At 35.2% G+C, this 19,762-nt stretch overlaps 1 protein-coding gene across 1 annotated transcript; it reads left to right on the top strand.

The window, feature by feature from the left end:
• Positions 1 to 15,469: 15,469 nt before the first annotated feature.
• LOC132042352 (TMV resistance protein N-like) lies at positions 15,470 to 18,681 on the top strand. Its single transcript, XM_059432916.1, has 5 exons — positions 15,470 to 15,680; positions 15,985 to 16,169; positions 16,437 to 17,064; positions 17,744 to 18,043; positions 18,666 to 18,681. Exons 1-3 carry the CDS (start codon positions 15,472 to 15,474, stop codon positions 16,808 to 16,810), a joined length of 768 nt encoding a protein of 255 aa, XP_059288899.1. The 5' UTR covers positions 15,470 to 15,471; the 3' UTR covers positions 16,811 to 17,064; positions 17,744 to 18,043; positions 18,666 to 18,681.
• The last annotated feature ends 1,081 nt before the right edge of the window (positions 18,682 to 19,762 follow it).

The raw sequence follows: 19,762 nt of genomic DNA, 5'->3' as shown, positions 1-19,762 counted from the left end.
AAAAAGGGAAAAAGAAATATTACTTTAGAAGAAGTATTAATTTCTATTGAAAGAATTAAGTGGTTATTAGAATACAACAGAGAACATCTGTCTGTTGTTGAACATAGTATTAAGTGGTGTATAAACCAACTTGATAAAATATCTCCTCAGTATTAATCATGAGTCTTGATTGTTACACCTCTCATTTTCATACGTTGAGTTTCGCCAAAAGCTAATTGTCCTAGCCTTGGGAAGTAGGACAAATTTTATTTTCGAGGTCATGGGGATAAATATGTCCACCTTGAGTACATAATGGAGTAAAATCATGTTTAGTAAGCCTCGGGAAGGTTTAAGACTCGTCGGATCATCGGAGTTAAGTTTCGAGGGAAGTTTGGCAAAAAATCACATTCTGGCGCACTTTGTGGCACAACATACGACGACAAACCGCGCTTTGCGTCGCGCAGTGCTTCAGCAAAGTGTGCCGGAAATGGTGATTACGCAAAGCTTTTATGACACAACATGCGTTTAGCAAAGCACGCTGCGTCCCAGCAAAGCTTGCGCATGTTGTGTCGGTCTGAATTTTTTGGACCACTATATATAGAACCAGTGCGACCCCAAATTCATTATTTTACCATTTTTGGGCATAGAAACCTCTAGAATACTCTCCATACTTCATCTGAAGAACACAAGGAAATTGATGATCAACTTCATCAAACCAACAAGAATCAGTGTATGAAACCTCATTAAAGTCATCCAAGTCAAGAAATCCCAAGAAAGGTGAAATGATGGTTTTGGTGCAGAAGGATACTTCCTCTCAAGGCTTGTTTCTACAATATCTAAGGTAAGTTTCATGGTATTTTCATGATGTGAAAGTGAATAAGTTGAAACACAATGGATTGTAGTATGAGTATGGAAAATGGGTCATAAATGTGTGAATAAGGCCATTAATGAGTAGTGGTAGGATTGAATCATGAAAATGGACATGTTGAAGTTATAAATGCGTTATAAATGACATTTAGAACATGAAATAGTATTGTATGAGAAGGAACGCGATAATGGACCTTAGTCATGTTTGGAGCACTGTAGTGAAATTATGAATTGTGGGAAATGTACTTAGATAGACTTTATTGTTTATGATATCAGGTGTGATTATACGAATGTTGGGAGTTGATATATGGAATATGGAGGAAAGTAGTATAAACAAAGGAAATGCTGCAATTTTCTATAGCCTTAATAAGTACGTTTCATGATGGTTAACTAATGACGACACGAATTCCCTTGAAGTATAAACAAGTGCGTTAAAGGAGAACGAGCAAGTGATAAAGTAGTTAAACGACAAAGGTAATGCGAGGCTAGTCCTTTCTTTCTAAGGCAATAATCTTACGGCATGAATTTCCTCCTTTTCATGAATTCCCTTTATCTTAAAGAAAGCCAAGAGCCGTTCATGAATAGCTATGAGATAAGAGATACGTTAAGTAGCATGGATAATGATGATGATGAGTTAAGTCTAAGAGAAGTATAACCCATGATATGATGCTACTCAAAAACCTATTGATGTTGATTATATATACACTCACCTTATGCTTGTTCTTTCAAGGTCGGCGATGTATGCTTATAGATATATATAATGAAATCGGGGTCCACGACCTTATGTCACCCCGATAGAGTATGACTATACGACAGTCTCTACTGTCACGCATTATGATGAGTTGTGATAAGTACATTATGATGAGTTATGATAAGTATATTATGAAGAGTTATGATAAGTATATTATGATGAGTTATGATAAGTATTTTATGATGAGCATATGATGATATTACACCGCGCCTATACGGTAGGGAAGCACCCTTCTGTTGAGGCGTGGTGGGCGGGCGCATGGATGATGATAATAACACCGTGTCTATATGGCACGGGCGGACCACGCTAGTGGGCGACGAGATGGTACCTTGGACGCGGGAGGCACAGACGCGGGTTAATGCTAATGTTACTAATTATCACACCGTACCTATATGGGCGACATACATTTATGCATATATGATATGATGATGAGTATGAAAGTGTTTTGACTTGCATTATTTCTTTATGATTCGGTCGATCCTGATTGCTCCCTCATTTGACGCCTCCTCATTTCATTGATGTTTCATTATTTGTTTATGCCTTACATACTCGGTACAATGTTCGTGCGACGTCCTTTTCCTTGACGACGTGTTCATGCCCAAAGGTAAACGGGAGATGGCGCAGATCCATAAGGAGCTGCCACCGGCATGATTCCTGGGGAGCCCTCCCGCTTACCGAGGTGCTATTTTGAGACGTATTTTGTGTACATATATTTTGGGTACGACGGGGTCTGTCGTCCATATATCTAAGACTTAGTAAAGAGGCTCGTATATACGCAGTGTGGGTAGTATGGTCTCACAGTCTTTCATATATATGCATGTATATATTTTATTTTGATAGCTAACGGGCTTATGTTTATAAAAGTAAATACGTTTCAAATGATGATAATTTTCTATGATCATGATTATATGTTATGAGTGGAAGCAGATAAGAAGTAATATGAGCGGTGTTCGGTGGTTAGCCCCGGATACCCGTCATGGCCCGTAGCTCGGGTCGTGACATTGATAATCAGAATATTTTAAACAGTGTTAACATGTCAACAGAAGCTACAAAGATAGCTAAAGTTGAAAATGATTTACAAAATTGGAATATTCCAAAAGAACCATTCCGACAAATCTATAACATAGGAAAGTTTGATTTTGTAAAAAATTACAATATTAAAACTTGTGAATCGGATTGCTATCAATAGTTCAATGAGAAACTATTAAGTTATTGTCTATTCAAGATACAAATAGGTATAAGAAAAATTATAATTTTCTTCACATAGGACTCGTCCAAGTTGTGGTCAAACCTCTTTACAGATTAGGTTTAGACACACCTTTATGTCTCTTATTAAGAGATGATAGGTTATTAAACTTTGATGATTCTTTATTTGTGAGTTTTACAAAGTAACCTAGCCCATGGCCCGGTTTACTTTAATTATTATCAAACTATTCTACTGACATCAATGACGAATATATTGGATACGTGATTGACTCTTAATATTAAACCAAGAAAACATGAATAGCAAAGTTAATACAAAGGAAATAATTTGTGATGTATAAGTATATTACAAGACTAATGAAAACAACTTAGCTCAAAAGCTAAAATAATGTGTCGAAAAGTCAACATGCTCATGGAATCAAACCAAGAACATAGTAGTAGTTTTGTACCTAGAATGATAAAATGGAATGAAATTTTATCCAAAGATGAATGGCACTTTGATGCCATAACTCAACCAAAAGCTGAACCTGAAAGTTCTGCTATTGAACAAGTTATTCAATATCTAGATGGATCTATTGACTTAAAGTTCCTTAGATCTACATCAGTTAATGAATCATCTTCTGGCAGTCGAATGTCGTATTCAGGCCCTTCGTCGAGTCAAAGAAAGTCTTTTTCACGACCTTCTTCTTTTAAACCCCCGGAGGAAGTAGGTGAAAGCCATAATAATTTTGTGGATGAAATTAATAGAAAACTTAAAGGAGTAGATTTTACAAAAACTATCCCTAAAGTTTATTATCATTCACAACAATAAAATAAATTCGAAGTCCAAGCATAGTGACATGAACCTAGAAAAAGAAGGAGATTCACTAGGAATGCTTAGGACAAATGACTTTAAACCAGATTATTTAGCCTTAGTAAAAGAGCTAAAAAGTTCAAAAAACAAAAAGAAGTTAAATTGGCACATGGATACCTATAGCTTCGAAAAGAGAATAGATTTTAAAGCTAAATGGTTTAGCGATTTAAAAAGATTTAAAAGCAATATAACATTCTTCAGATGGTTTGAATTAACAGGACAAATTTCAAATCAAAAGGAGTCTTTGTCCATGTTAGTTAACAAATGGTACACCAAAACCAAGGGGAATAGAGAAAGCTTGCTACTCCTCCATTAGAAGAAATCCTAATTCCTGTAAACAAGGAAGTTATTACTACTTGTCCTTTCAAAAGAGAAGGAACCAATCTTGATAGTGATCCTAAAATAAAGGACATTAACAAGATAATCCAACAAAATAATTATACTAATCAAGCTGACATGTAGTATCAAACCGGCTATCAAAAGATCTTTTGGCAAGCAAACAGGTTCCTTCAAAAACCATGTACAAGCTCTAAAATAGAGAAGCATCCAATATTTAAATTACCCGAGAATTTTCAAAGAAAATTCCAATTATGAGAGAAATTCAATCTCAAAGAAGGAAGATTTAAAAATTTAAAAATAAATTTGAACCAAAACCTTGAAACAAAGCAACAACTAGTGTTATTAAGACATTAAGTTTTGAAGAAAGGATTGAATTAGAATTAGCTAAATTAAATAGCTTGAAAAACCTAAACAAGAAATCGCCTGGAGCGATTAAAACTATATCAAAAGATTCCGAAAAGGAAATTCAGAAACTAACCATTAACCCAAGATATTCTACGAAAAAGAATTATTATAAAAAGGCCTTCCTTCCCAGATGTCCGATTTGAGGAAGACCAATTTCGCACTAGTACATCACATAGTGGAAGAGATATAGCTGAATGGAATATAGATGGGTTAGCAGAAAGCCAAATCTATAAAATACAACATGAAATGAGTATTGCCATCACATCGTACAAAATTAATGGTGCTGGAGATAGATACGCAGCGACATTAATTATTTCTGGATTCACAGGAATGTTAAAAAATTGGTGGGACAATTATCTCTCTGAAGATAATAGAATTCAAATTTTAGGTGCCATATCAATAAATACTGTAGTAAGAATGGAAGGAAATAATCGAGTTGTAGAGATCAAGCGATAGAAGATGCTTCGAAACATTAATATATAGTATTGCTAAACACTTCATTGGAGAACCAAAACTTTTCCAAGATAGGAAAACTTAGAATTACTAAATAATCTTAGGCGCCGAAATTAGATGATTTTAGGTGGTATAAAGATATGTTTTTACAAAAAGTCATGATAAGAGAAGGCTGGTAATGATTTTTGGAAGGAAAGATTTATTAGCGGTACCTTCATTATCGCCGAAAAGGTTAGAACTAAAATCAAAGATAGGTACAATGGAAGAATTCCATATGAAAACCTACCTATGGAGAATTGATTGGTTTTATTAATGTGAGCAGGGACTAGATCATACTGATTTAAAACTAAAACATTTCTTGAAAAAGGATCAAAATCAATCTCGAAAGGATTTGGGAAGTTTTTGTCAAGACTTTGGTTTTGAAAAAATATCTGCCCCATCCAAAAAATAGAGTAAAATGGCCAAAAAGGCCACCACATCAAAATCTCATTATAGGAAAATGAAAAATCCAAATAAATCTTATAAAAAGAAAAGATTTAAAAGATCACCAAAAAAGAATTTTGGAGATACCTGCTGGACTTGTGACAAATCGGGCTACGATCAGGCGAATGTAAAGTCATTAATAAAGAAAAAGAAGGTCAATCTTCTTGAAGTTGATGATAAGATAAAAAGTGAGCTTTACACAATCCTTGAAGAAAATGATAACACCTCATCCTCTTCTGGTGAAATTAGTGATATTGAAATTGACACAGACTATAGTTCTAATAACAATTCTTTTGAATCTGAAGATTGTAATTGCACAGGAACTATATGTACTTGTGGTCAAAATTCAATAAGAGTTATTACTACCAAATCAAAAGAATTTCTTCTTGACTTAGTTGGTCATATTAATGATGAAGAAGTTAAGAAAAAATACCTAGAGGAATTAAAAAATATCGTTATAAATCAATCAAAGGATAAACCAGAGATTGAACCCTTTAACATGAAAAATGTTATGAGTAGATTCTCTTCTAAAGAAAAGAAACCTACAATAAAAGATTTACAATATGAATTAATCTCTGTCAAGAACGAGATAAAAGAAGTCAAAACACGGCTTAATAAGATTGAAATGGATTATATCACAGACCAAATATTATCTCAAACAAGAAATGAAATTCTTGCAGAAGATAAAAATGAAGAAGATAATCATTCCAATAATGACGAATCATTACAAGATCCAGATAATGAAGAAGTCATTGAAACATCTACTAATAATAATAATGCAGCTGGAATAGTAGGACTTATTAAAGCCCAAAAGTTGGCACGTTCTTATCACTTTGAGAGGAAACGTTGTACTTAATAGTTAGCCTCAATTGATTCGGGGCTTGGATAGGCTGCCAATGGAAGGATTAATACCTACTAAGTATTTTGAAAAAAGTACTACTAAATTGTACTCCGCCACATGAGAAAAATTAAAAAGAAACTATAAATTATCCCAAGCCCACATTGGCAATGATGGAGTTTGCTTTATAAATGATTTTGTAATAGCAAGAGATATAAATGAAGATATCATTCTAGAAACACCATTTATAACTCAGATAAAACCACAATATCTTGGATTAGATGCAATCTATACCACCGTATTAGGAAAGGAAATAAAATTTCCTTATTTATCACCCATTTCCCAAAATACAAGTGATTTTGTTAAATCAAAAACCATTTTTCGTATAAATTTATTATCAAAACAGATTTCATACTTAAAAGATGAAATTAAAGTTAAAAAAAATTGAACAAACTTTAAAAACTCCGGTGATAGAAGGGAAAATTGCAAGTTTTCAAGAAAAACTTGAACATGAAGTTTGTTCAGAATTACCAAATGCTTTTTGGGAAAGAAATCGACACATTGTTGAGTTACCATATATTGATGGTTTTAATGAACAGGCAATTCCTACCAAGGCAAGACATATTCAAATGAACCACGAATTAATGGAAACTTGTAAAAATGAAATCAATGATCTTTTACAAAAAAAGATAATCAGGCTATCTAGATCCCCTTGGAGCTATTCGGCATTTTATTTAAATAAAAATGCAGAAAAAGAAAGAGGATCTCCTAGGTTAGTCATAAATTATAAACCTTTAAATAAAGTATTACAATGGATTAGATATACCTAATAAAAGAGACTTATTAAAAAGAACCTACAAAGCAAATGTCTATAGTAAGTTTGATATGAAATCAGGATTTTGGAAAATACAAGTTGCTGAAAAAGATAAGTATAAGACTGCATTCAATGTCCCTTTTGGGCAATATGAATGGAATGTTATGCCTTTCGGGTTAAAAAATGCCTCGTCTGAATTTCAGAATTTTATGAATAATATTGTTAATCCTTATAGCAGTATGTCTATTGTCTATATAGATGATATATTAATATTTTCTGAAGACATAGATTCTCATTTTAAACATCTAAACACTTTCTTCAAGATTGTTAAACATAATGGTTTAGTCATAAGTGCTAAAAAGATTAAATTGTTTCAAACAACAATTAGATTTTTAGGACATGACCAATACCAAGGTAATTATAAACCCATTTGCAGAGCCACAGAGTTCTCTTCCAAATTTTCAGATGAAATTCCTGATAAAACCCAGTTACAAAGGTTTTTAGGAAGTCTTAATTATGTTGCAGACTTTATTACTAATATTAGGAAAATCTGTGAACTTCTTTACAAGCGTCTTAGGAAGAACCCAGTCTCATGGAGTCTAGAACAGACAGAAACAGTTAAGAAAATCAAGACTGTTGTCAAAAAACGTCCATGTCTAAGTATTCCAAACCCAGATGCTTTCATGATAGTAGAAACCGATGCTTCTAACGAAGGATACGGTGGAATTCTTAAACAAAGAGTCTCTCCAGAGTCTCCAGAACAATTAGTTGGTTTTACATCAGGGATCTGGAATCCTGCACAAAAGAATTATAGTACTGTTAAAAAAGAAATTTTATCGATAGTACTATGTATTAAAAAGTTTCAAGATGATTTAATTAATAAGAATTTTTTGCTAAGAGTTGATTGCAAATCAGCTAAAGAGATTTTACAAAAGGATGTTAAGTATGTTGTTTCTAAATAAATTTTTGCCAGATGGCAAGCTTTAATATCAAGTTTTGATTTTGAAATTGAATTTATAAAAGGAGATTTAAACTCTTTACCAGATTTTCTTACAAGGGAATTTTTACAGGGTAACCATGAGGCCAGGAGCCCCAACATCCCCTTTCTAGAAAAAACCCGACAAAAAACCCAATGATAACAGATATTCAGCCCTAGCTGAATTCCCAAAGTTAACCAGGCCCATGAGGCCTACTGTCACGACCCAACCCCGTAGGCCGTGACTAGTGTGTCCGAATTGGACACTTATTTGTACCCACACCCAGAACCAACATATTAATTCGCATAATCATAAATAATCACATATAGCCTCAGATTATAACAAAATAGCAAACATACGCACAAAAGCCGGCGAGGCTGCCGTAAGGTACAGAATCTCAAAATATATATAAAGGCAAGCCGACTAGGCTGCCGCGGCGGTTGGACCGCCCAAACCATATAATACACACACATAGCTGTACAGATATAGCCATACCCACAGACATATCCACAGACCTCTAAACAGAGTAACAAAAATCATATGACGGGACAGGGCCCCGTCGTACCCCTGAATAAATATGTACATATGCATCGGAATAGTGTATATACCAAATATAGGCTCCGGACGAAGGAGCACTCTCAAAAAGCAGAACGGGTGTCCTAGGCGGTGTGGATCACCAAGCCGAGCGTCCGTACTCGGGCGGCATGAAACGCGGCCCCGAAGAAAGAGGGGTCGATACGGAATATGTACCGAGTATGTAAAGCGAGTCTACGTAATCATAATAACAAATTACGTAAAAATAGATATGGTATGCAAAATATCAAAATGTTTATCAAAAATTTAAATCATGCATAGGCTCTTAGAACGATGGTCGCCACCCGTCGATGGCGCCATACCACAGCATCACACCAGAAAGTTTCATATCTCCGTAACCCGACATATCCCCGTAACACATCATAGCCAACCCTAACACCATACACAGCATAACACCAAATATAAACGGAACCCGGCTCTTTAGCGAGGAGCTCGGCGAACCGTAACACAAAGATCACACCGGAATATATCATAATGCGCATGAAACATAACCGGCCCGGGATCCGGTGAACGAGGCAATAACCATAAGCACGAGCGGAGTCGTGAGTAACCAAATGCATGTAAACAAATAAGTAAACAAGTCATCTTTCAAAATTTGATGGCCAAGTATGCTTGTCGACACTCAAAAATACATGAACGAGTTTCGGGTCAATCGGAATTAGTATACAAAAGTTACGAGCTTTTGAAGTCATTTCGGTGTGTCTAAACATGTTATGAGAGTCACTAGGAAAGTCAAAATATCTATCGTTTAGTAATCATAATGATAACCAAGGGTTCCCTTAGGTAGTATACAAGCTATGTCCAATAGGGCAACGTAGTAAGACCTCGAGATTCGTGGGCCCACCTCGGTGGAGCCGAGGCAGCGCACCCGAATTATGATTACAAGACCTTGGGGGACTATCTATGGAAGTTTTAGCGTTATTCGGTTTCATTTGGCAAGTTATAGATGTTTGAACGTTTGTTTCAACAAAACAAGAACTAGATAATTCAATTTTTCCCGAATGAAAAAGGGTCAACTTTAGGCTCGGATTCCGAGGAGTAGTAGTCGTCCCCAAGGCTCGTATCTCGACCTAACATACCTAGGACATGCCAAGAGAATAAAAGCAAAGCTTTACATACCTTATTTACTCCTTATGCTTGACCAAACTCAATTCCCGTTTCGTCAAAACCTACAATTGGTCACAATTACCAAATGTTAGCCATTAGCTTCTGGAATCCCATCTTAACCTATTCTTGTCTACGAAATTTGAGCAAAGATCTCCCCACTACACATACAAAGATCCCCGAGAATTTAACTCGGCCAAAATATCAACAACAAACCAACAACAACACCAACAATATCAACAATCATACTAAAACGCTTTCTAGCGTGAATAGCATTTTTCTTATATAGTGCGACAACTTCTAACCTAACTTCGCACTTCCCATCCAACATTAATATTTCCATGTCTATTCGCTAATTCAAAATCATTCCAAGGCAATTCGGAAGCATTACATGGCATGATACCAATTATTTGCAAAACATACAAAAATTCCACCAAGACCATAATTCGTCCGACACCTCTATTCTTCGGCATAAATATTCATAACGCATTTTCACCTTCCGAATTCATTAACAACAATCATGATTTGCACCTTAACAATTCATTCTCGTAATTACATAAATTTACCATAAATTCACTAACTTTCCTACAATCATTTTACATCCAATTTTCATGCAAATTATAGCTAACATTCTTCCATTTACTCCACAAGGCCATTACAACACAATTAATATAGCAAATGTAATTTAATCTACTTCCTCCCTTAACCCCATTTTCGGCCACACACCATTTTTTTTTGTTCTACACTCCTTTCCACCTTCTACAACACATATACATATCTCTTCCAAGATGAAAGGAATGAAATCTTACCTTTTTCTCCCTAACTTCTTCACTTGGCCAAGGCGTCAAATTGACGAAACAAGCGGTCTATCTTCCGAAATAGCTACACCACGTTGAAGAGGATCCTTCAATTAGTAGAATTACCACAAGAAAATAATTTTGGAAGCAAGATTTCAAGGGGGTGAATTATAGGGGTGTTGGCCGAATGGCCTTCAAACTTGGCTCCTCTTCTTTTTTTTTTTTTTTTTTTTTTGTGCTCTTCTATCTCTTTATTTTCTTGAAGCTTCTATTAATACCAACATTAATCACATGGAAAAATTTTAGCATTTCATGGGCTTGGGCCAAGCATGGCCGGCCACCCTCTCTTTGGGCCCAAATTTTCTCTTCTTTTATTTTTTTTAGCCCAATTGGTTGTGGACCTCGCCTTATAATTCCCGAAATTAATTTCCGAAATTTCCGATTTTTGCCCCTCGCCTTTCTCACTATTTCCACATTAATGGGTCATGAACAACACACCTATGAAATAAAATCAAACATAACCTTATTTCTTTCAAGCCCAAATTATTTCAAATTTTTCCGAATAGGCAAAGACTCGAGATATAACACCTACATTCCCAGTTACAAATCAAAAATTAACCATTCTCGGTTCCATTCCCCAAGCAGAACCATCGTCGCCATTTCAGAGGATGCAAGGACCCTCTACCAGCTCAGCAATAGGTAAGGGAAAAATCCAAACCAGTGATTGTTATGAAATGAAGACCCCAGAGTCTTTTCCACAAGCAGTTAATCCCAGCACTCCCTCAAAGAAGGAAGATAAACAGCAGGCAACTCCTGAAGAATTCAAAGTTGTTAATAAGGCAATGCTTCCTGTTATGGCATTAGACAAACATTATTCAGACTGGAAGGTTGACGATCTACTCAAACCTTGCTACACTAATTTTGACTATATTGAAACCAACGACCCTATCAAAACTAGGAGATATTGTGAATTCATCATGACAGATACAGGATCAATAACAATTGAACACACTTTGAGTAATAAATATGGCCAAGACGGTATTTCATACTCAAAGTTCACCATAAACAAAATTATCGGCCCTTTTGATTGGAAAGTTGATCATCTACATACTCCAATCGTATTATCAAAGCAACATAGGCCCCAGACCTATAACTACTATGATTATGAATGGGCATGGTACAACTTTTTGTATGTACGACCCATCTCCCGTACATGGTTCGTAAAGTATAGCGAATAGATGTCCAAGTCTGTAATCCCTAGATGGTTCTACAACTGGTGGGTAAGGTTTGGAGGCAATGGGCTGACAATGCCCAAAAGTTTCCAGATTCATTACGAGAAATTCCAGAAGGAACAGGAAATTTCCACCTTACCAGATCATATTAAATTATGTCAATATTACATAAGAAAAAGAATTTCTTATATCATCAGCTGGTCTTTTGACATAGCTGAAATAACAAGGATTAAATATTTAGTTAAAACCATTAAAATCAAAGGATGGACACCGGAATCTAAGAATTTGAAAATTAAGAATCCAAAGCCATCCAGCAGCAGAACAGGATCAACATAATCCAAGGCGGAATTAAAAAAATAAAGCTCCTAGAAGCTTTAAGCAACATTGATGATACCGACCCAGCAGACGTCCAAGAACTCACGGATACAAAGATCTTCATCAGCAGAAGATAATGGCGACATGGTGGACCCACAAGGAATGGCCCAAGCATATCTCCATTATCAAGAAGATTAAAAGTTATTTTACCTCTTCGGAAAAGAAAGAGGTAAAAAGCAGATGGCCGACAGCTTTTCAAAAGCAGCCGTCCAACTTTTCAAAACGCAAAAGCAAAAGGTATCTTTAAAGATAACCGTCCACTTGTAATCATCCTAGAGATGTTAATTATTTCCGAGGTCTATAAAAGACTCTCAAGATGTAACTAATAGGGGATTCGAAACTCAACCCCCACTTCAAAATAGCCTTCTCCCTTCCCTCTCTCTGTAAATCTTCCATGTATGCTTTCAATGTTTGAATAAAAAGTCTTCAAGTTTTGTAAGTACTTTCCTTTAAATTCCGCAATTATTTTACTTACTATTTTAGCCGTAAAAGATCGCAAAATGGATATTTTACTTACTATTTTAGCCGTTGATGTGCTTAGTATTCTTGGTCATATTTCAAAGTGAGTTAGAAATATTGTTGTTGCTAACTGGATGTGTAACATGTCTATAGTTGGAATGATGATTTTGTCATTCGTTATTTGACACGAATTATGTTCAGGTATTTTATTTTCATATTCTATGCACCCCAAGTAAACGGTAACATTTAATTATTTTCATCTAATCGCCCTTTAGTTACCCCCTTCAAGAAACAATCATCTAATTTTCTTCACCATTTAAGAATGCCTCTTTCAAGGCATCAAAACATGTATAAAAACTTTGAAACACATATCTACGTATTCATCAGGGTCATCAACTTTCACCATACAAGTACTATCAGGATTAGATTTCAACAGTTTATTCCTATAATCAAGAATTCTTCCAAACTCCAAAACCTGATCATCCATGATTCATTTTAGTACATTACCCTTTGCTCTCCTAGCGGTTGTTTTCCCTACATTTACTTCCAACTCTTTTTTAATTAACTCTCCAAACTTGAATATCTTAATATTTGGCTGTTCAGTGATTTTATCTTTATAGTGCTTAATTGGCCAAGAAATTAGAATTGCATAGGCAGTTTCTGGTGGTCTTGATACACTTGTGTCTTGGATTATATGTTCTTATAATAAAATCATTATTTGTGGGGTCTGAATTTTTACACTTACACAGATATTAGAAGTCATCAATGAATAGGTTCAAGAGTTAATCTGACTGTTTAACCAACTCTATATACAGTATGTAAGTTTATATAGCGAAACAGGATTTCATGGACGTTATGACAAACACCGCAAGTTGCACCACCATTGGATATTTTCGTACGTAGAAGATACACAATATATTCTTTCTGAAGAGAATTACAAGGTATGGACTCACTTTTGTTTTCACTTTCCATAAAAAAATAGTACTACTACTGATAGGTCGTTATCTTCAATCACAATAAATGGATGAAGTCAAATCATCGACAAAGAAATGAGTTGATTTCTCATATGCTTACTCAACAACAGGAAATTGGAATAAAGAAGAGAGAATCATTTATTGAATGACCATCTGAGAAATCAACTCTAAAGAAATTGCTAGGATATAACCCTTCTTTTTATTTGCGGATGCTAGGATATAACCCTTCTTTTTATTTGCAGCTTCATCGGCTTGTACTTTTAGCTGTCCATTGTGTACATATAACAGTGGGGCTTTGGTGCAAGGAGGGTTGGGTCTTTGAAGGAACTTTCATACTTGCTATATTACGGATCAAGAATCCCCAATAATAATTCTGATCAGAATTAGAGTAGAGCATTAACAATTCTGCTCATTATTATGTTCTTCACATTTAGTTGGTAAATCGTATTTCATTTAAAATGGCCTTATACTATGTTTTTTCAGCTTTTGGTCCTTCACTAGAACAGGTCCCTCCATGAAAAAGTGAGCAAAATAATTTTCATTGTCTTGGCACCATAAGTTTTCGCATGCACTACCTAGCTTCAAAAACTTTACAGGGGAATTGCCGAAAGGTGACGATCAATGTTTTTTTTTTCTATGACAGTGGTGTACAAACTGGCTTGTGCACACAATGTCATGTTCCAACATGGACATTCAATTTAGGACTAGAGGGAATAAAGCAACTTCTTAAAGGATACACAAGAGTAGCTGGAAAGAAAAACATGAAATATGTGTTCATTTCACTCTATATAGATTCTGGAAATTGCTTATTAAACTAACAAATATGCTTTTGGAAAAGTAACATTCTTTTGTTTCCACTTTTCCATCTTCACAAAGAAAATAGGACCATCGTGCTTTTAATTGGTTGTTATCTTCAATCACAATGAAGTCAAGTCGTCTTGCAGCTCTTGTGGGTGACAAAGAAATTGCATTACCTTACTTTTACCCATTTATATAGGATTTTACAATTTCAAATACAAGCTCACAAATTGTTGAGTAAAGTTTCATTTTATCCGTTTTGTTTAGATTATTTTTATTAGAGAAATATTTTGCTGGACGAAGACTTTTCAACTTTCGTGGAAAATTAGAAACAATTCAATCTATTGGTTAGTATGACAACAATTTTTGGCAGAGAAGAGAAAGGCGCGTTGGTGTTTGGACTTCTGGAGCAATAATTCTATCCAACCGGTAAAATTTCTCACAAATTTTCGTTTCTTCACATTTGGGATGTTCTTCCAAGTATATTCTTTTATTTGTAGCTTTATCGGCTTGTACATTGAGCTGTCCATTGTGTACGTATTACTGTGGAGTCTTACTGCAGGAGCCACAAAGGGTGGAGAGGTGGGTCTTTGAAAGGAACTTCCCACTTCCTTCTGTTACAGTTCAAAGAGTATTAAGAAGCTTCACGGAAATTTCCTACTTCTTACTATTGTTATAAATAATATTCAATGAAAATGTATCACATCTAATGCTACAGTATATACCAGTTGACTAGGTCAATAGCAATAATTCTGTGGAGTAGACGTGAAGTCCTATATATAACATTGTCCAAAATATCATCATCTAATCTCCTATCACAACCACAAATCTATCCACACAGTTTTTTTTCTTCTCAAATTTCAACAAATTAACCAAATCAATGGCATCATCTTCTTCTGTGGGTAATTCACAATGTCCTCGATGGAAGTACGATGTCTTTCTAAGTTTTAGAGGCAAAGATACTCGCAGAAATTTTACAAGTCACTTGTACGAAGGTTTGAGAAATAGAGGAATATTCACCTTTGAAGATGATAAAATATAAAATGCTAAAGCATGGCACATCCCATCACAGAAGAACTCTTGAAAGCTATCAAAGAGTCTCAAGTTACCGTTATCATTTTCTCAAAGAATTATGCTACATCGAGTGGTGCTTAGATGAACTAGTGACATCATGAAATGCAAGACGATAATGGACAAACTGTCATACCTGTTTTCTATGATGTGGATCCATCAGAAGTTCGAAACCAGAGGGAGAGCTTTGCTGAAGCCTTTGTCAAACATGAATCAATGTGTAAGGATGATGTTGAAGGAATGCAGAAGGTGCAAGGATGGAGGACTGCCCTAACTGCTGCCGCAAATCTAAAAGGATATGACATCCGCCAAGGGTGAGTAAAAAAATATATGCAATTATTTAATTTTATATGTACATTAGACATTAGAAATATTTTATTTCATGATTTCTGGTAACAAGGATTGACAGATGATTTATATGTTTTTATCTGCTAGAAGACATTATAGTTCCTATCACTTGAATTTCTCATTAACATTCTTACATGTATAATATTCGGATTAGTTCTTCAAGAGTTTGATTTATGTGCAGTCTTTTTATATATTTATGCATCAACAATGTGAAATACTTACTAATTCTTGACTTTCTTACATCCACAATTAATCTTCTTATTTATGTAGGATTGAGTCAAAGAATATTCAGCAGATTGTCGAGCAAATTTCTTCCAAATTATGCAAGAGTGCTTCTTTATCTTCTTTGCGAGATGTTGTGGGAATGAATGTTCATTTAGAGAAATTAAAGTCCCTATTTGATATGGAAACTGATGATGTTCGGATTGTGGGGATATGGGGCATGGGAGGTGTTGGTAAGACGACAATAGCAAGAGTTATTTTTGATACTCTATATTATCAATTTGAAGCTGCTTGTTTTCTTGCGATGTAAAAGAAAATGAAAAAAGAATCAATTGCATTCTTTACAAAATACCCTCCTCTCTCGAACTCGTTAAGAAGAAAAGATGATTATGTCAATAATAAGTTTAACGGTAAAGACATGATTCGGAGACTTTGTTCTAAAAAGGTGCTAGTTGTGCTTGACGACATAGATCATACTGATCATTTGGAGTATTTAGCAGGTGATCTTGATTGGTTTGGTAATGGCAGTAGAGTTGTTGTAACAACTAGAAACAGACATCTCATAGAGAAGGATGATGCAATCTATGAAGTGACTACACTACCTGATCATGAAGCTACTCAATTGTTCAATCAACATGCTTTCAAAAAAGAAGTTCCAAGTAAGTGTTTTATGAAGCTTTCCTTCGAGGTAGTAAATCATGCTAAAGGCCTTCCTTTAGCCCTCAAAGTGTGGGGTTCTTTCTTACATAAAAGGAATATAAATGTGTGGAGAAGTGCTATAGAGCGTATGAAAAATAACTCTAGTTTAGAAATTATTGACAAGCTCAAAATTAGTTATGATGGACTGAGCCCATACAACAAGACATATTTCTAGACATAGCATGCTTCTTACGAGGGAGGAAAAAAGATGAGATCATGCAAATTCTTGAGAGCCGTCATATTGAGCCGAATATGGATTGGATAGCCTAATTGAAAAATCCCTTGTGTTTCTATCTGAAAAAGATACAATTGAAATGCATGATTTAATACAAGATATGGGTAAATATGTGGTGAACATGCAAAAGGAACCGGGAGAACGTAGTAGACTGTGGGCTTTAAGATTTCGAAGAAGTGGTGGTCAACAATACGGTTAGTAGGCTAAACAATGCAATACTTTTCAATTTCTATTCTTCATGTTCCAAAGACATATAGGGTCAATTCCAAATGTTTGTTTCTCTTGCTTCAAATTCTCGCACGTAAGTCATTTTACTTGTTTACTTTAGTAGGAGAAGCAAATGAAAAATTAATTGCCTAAGGCGGCCTAATTTTTCTGTCTTATGTTATTAAGCCATGAATTAGACTTGTAGCTTCTTAAGTTTTCAATCCAACTTCATTCTTTGGATTAATTTGAAATTTGCATGATATTTTATACATAACAACTCAATCATGAATTCTTTTTGCCGTGGTTATTTTTTATTTTCGAAAATGACAATTTGTTGGTACTATTTCAATTACATCTTTGTTTTATCACAACATAAAAAGCTTTTAGACTTGACTCTAAAGAACATCTCGGAAAATGTATTATTAGAAAAAATAATTATAGAATTAATTGTACAAAGTATTTCCCTTAAGCAACATATTCTGAAAAGAGACCTAAATAATATAATACCTTAAAAGTTTTTAACAGTGCTCTTCTAGAACTTCAAGTGCAACAATAAATAGTACAAAACATGACGAGATTTGTCATCGCAAGGAGTGAGTAAGTAGTTATATTGACAAGCAGATTTATACAACATTTAAAGTTTTAGACTAATGATCTTTTTACCAGGGGACCAAAACAATTGAAGCAATCTGGTATCCTTATTTTAATAATATTTCTTTTAGCAAAGAGGCCATGAAAAATATGAAAAGGCTTAGGATATTATACATACGTGGGAACGTGAATCCACATATCGATGATGGCTCCAATTGCCATGATGGTTCCATTGAGTACCTCCCCAACAACTTGCGTTGGTTTGTCTGGAATCACTATCCTTGGGAATCACTGCCAGCTAGTTTTGAACCCAAAAGGCTTGTTCATCTTCAACTCGTGTCCGGGCCCATCGCATTATTTATGGACGGAAGAAAGGTACAAAAGAGCTAATTATGTTTATTTTTATTTTTAGTTTTCTCTCGCGACCATCGTCGTCCCGATATTGGCAAATATTATTATTGCTTTTGTCCCGTTGTATTCGAGATACTTCCTATGTTGGCTTTTCCTAGGATTGTGATGCATGTCCTTAGATGAAAAATGTTACATTAATTCCTAAACTAAAATATATGCATTATGCATTATTTTGGTCTCTCGTTTCCTCGATTTGATGACCATATCGACATGGTTTTATTGTCAAATATGGTTTTATATATTCTTTAAATATGCAGAATCACACCTTAATACTGTGGAAGATATGGCTTGATATCAGGCAAGATATACGCCTAGAATCATGCTTGTAATTATGTAGGTATTTGTGTATAAATAGTCTCTAGTTCATGAATTGTAAATCACAAAATATATAGAACCCTTTCAATCTCATATGATTCTTGATTTATCAGTAGTTTTCAAGATTGATATAAGATCTTTTTATGTCTTTTTCCAAATCGTCCCATCATCATTTTAAGTAAGAAGCTCAATTTTAAAACTCACTCAAGTATTTTCCATTTTACCTGTTGTTCATTTTTTTCTATCTCATTCCTTTTTTTTATTTGAACAGCATTTTCCGTATCTACTTTATCGCCAAATCTCAAAGTGGCTCTAAGCACTCGATGCAAATACCGGATTGCCGGGATGCCAAATTTGGAGTATTTGAGTCCGTGAGATTGTAGTAATTCCAAGAGGTTCACCATTCCCCGGATGTTCCAAAAAAGTCGTTGAGTTAAATTTGCGTGATTATAAAAAAGTTCAAGAGGTTTCATGTGTTAACGTGGAATCTCTTGAATATATGTATCTACAAGATTGCTCGAAGTTTAGAGAAATTTCCAAATCCTAGGAAGAATAAAGCTAGAGTTAAAGATTCACATGGAGGTCTGGGATAAGTGGAACTACCATCATCTATCCAAGCATAAACTCATATTGCCAAGCTAGATTTGAGTCACATGAAAGGACCTCGTAGCTCTTCCAAGCAAAGATCTCGCCTGAAAAGTTTGGTTAGTCTAAATGTGTCGTATTGCTCAAAACTTGAAAGCTCGCTGCAAGAGATAGGGGACTTAGAAAACTCGGGAGCAAACGCTGCTGTAGATACTCTAATCTCACAACCTCTGCCTTCTGTTGTCCGGTTGAACAAGCTTAAATTCTTGAGTTTTGCGAAACAAATGCTAGAGATACTCTAATCTCACAACCATAGCCAACTTAGTGCTCTTCGATCCTTTGACTTAACAGAGTGCAAGAGTCTTGCACAGCTGCCAGGACTTCCACCAAAATTATATGCATCGTACGCATTATCATCTAGCTCCTCGAAAAGTTTGTCAGCTTAGCGACCAACAAGAACTTACAGCTGGTGATCCTCACACCGCCTCAATTTGCCCGAGAATCAGGTATGTATCCGATAACTTCTCGTACTTGTTCTATGTCACTCCTCGGCAAATTTAATGAAACCACAAGCCATTGATGCCGTGAAATTACGGCACATTCGATACTTTTCGGCTATAAGTTTTACTTGTTTTTGAGCGAGTCTAGGTCGTTTTGATGTGTTTGTGACATGTTGTGTGTGTTTAACGTGATTCGGGAGCAAGTCGTGAAAATGGAGTGAAAAAAGTTATTCCGAAAGAGAAATTTATCGAAGACAGAGTTATACGGAGGAAGATACGGACC

The sequence above is a fragment of the Lycium ferocissimum genome, unplaced genomic scaffold, assembly GCF_029784015.1.
Source record: "Lycium ferocissimum isolate CSIRO_LF1 unplaced genomic scaffold, AGI_CSIRO_Lferr_CH_V1 ctg14708, whole genome shotgun sequence".
In the NCBI taxonomy this organism is placed as follows: Eukaryota; Viridiplantae; Streptophyta; class Magnoliopsida; order Solanales; family Solanaceae; genus Lycium; species Lycium ferocissimum.
Note: the sequence above shows the minus strand (reverse complement) of the source record. Positions and strands in the feature narration are given on the sequence as shown.

Excerpts from the sequence above, each read along its gene's own strand:
- LOC132042352 (XM_059432916.1), top strand. The coding sequence starts at position 15,472 with ATGCAAGACGATAATGGACAAACTGTCATACCTGTTTTCTATGATGTG. Across the intron at positions 15,681-15,984 it reads GGATATGACATCCGCCAAGG|GATTGAGTCAAAGAATATTC; the intron begins GTGAGTAAAAAA and ends TTATTTATGTAG. Across the intron at positions 16,170-16,436 it reads ATGGGGCATGGGAGGTGTTG|GTGATCTTGATTGGTTTGGT; the intron begins GTAAGACGACAA and ends AGTATTTAGCAG.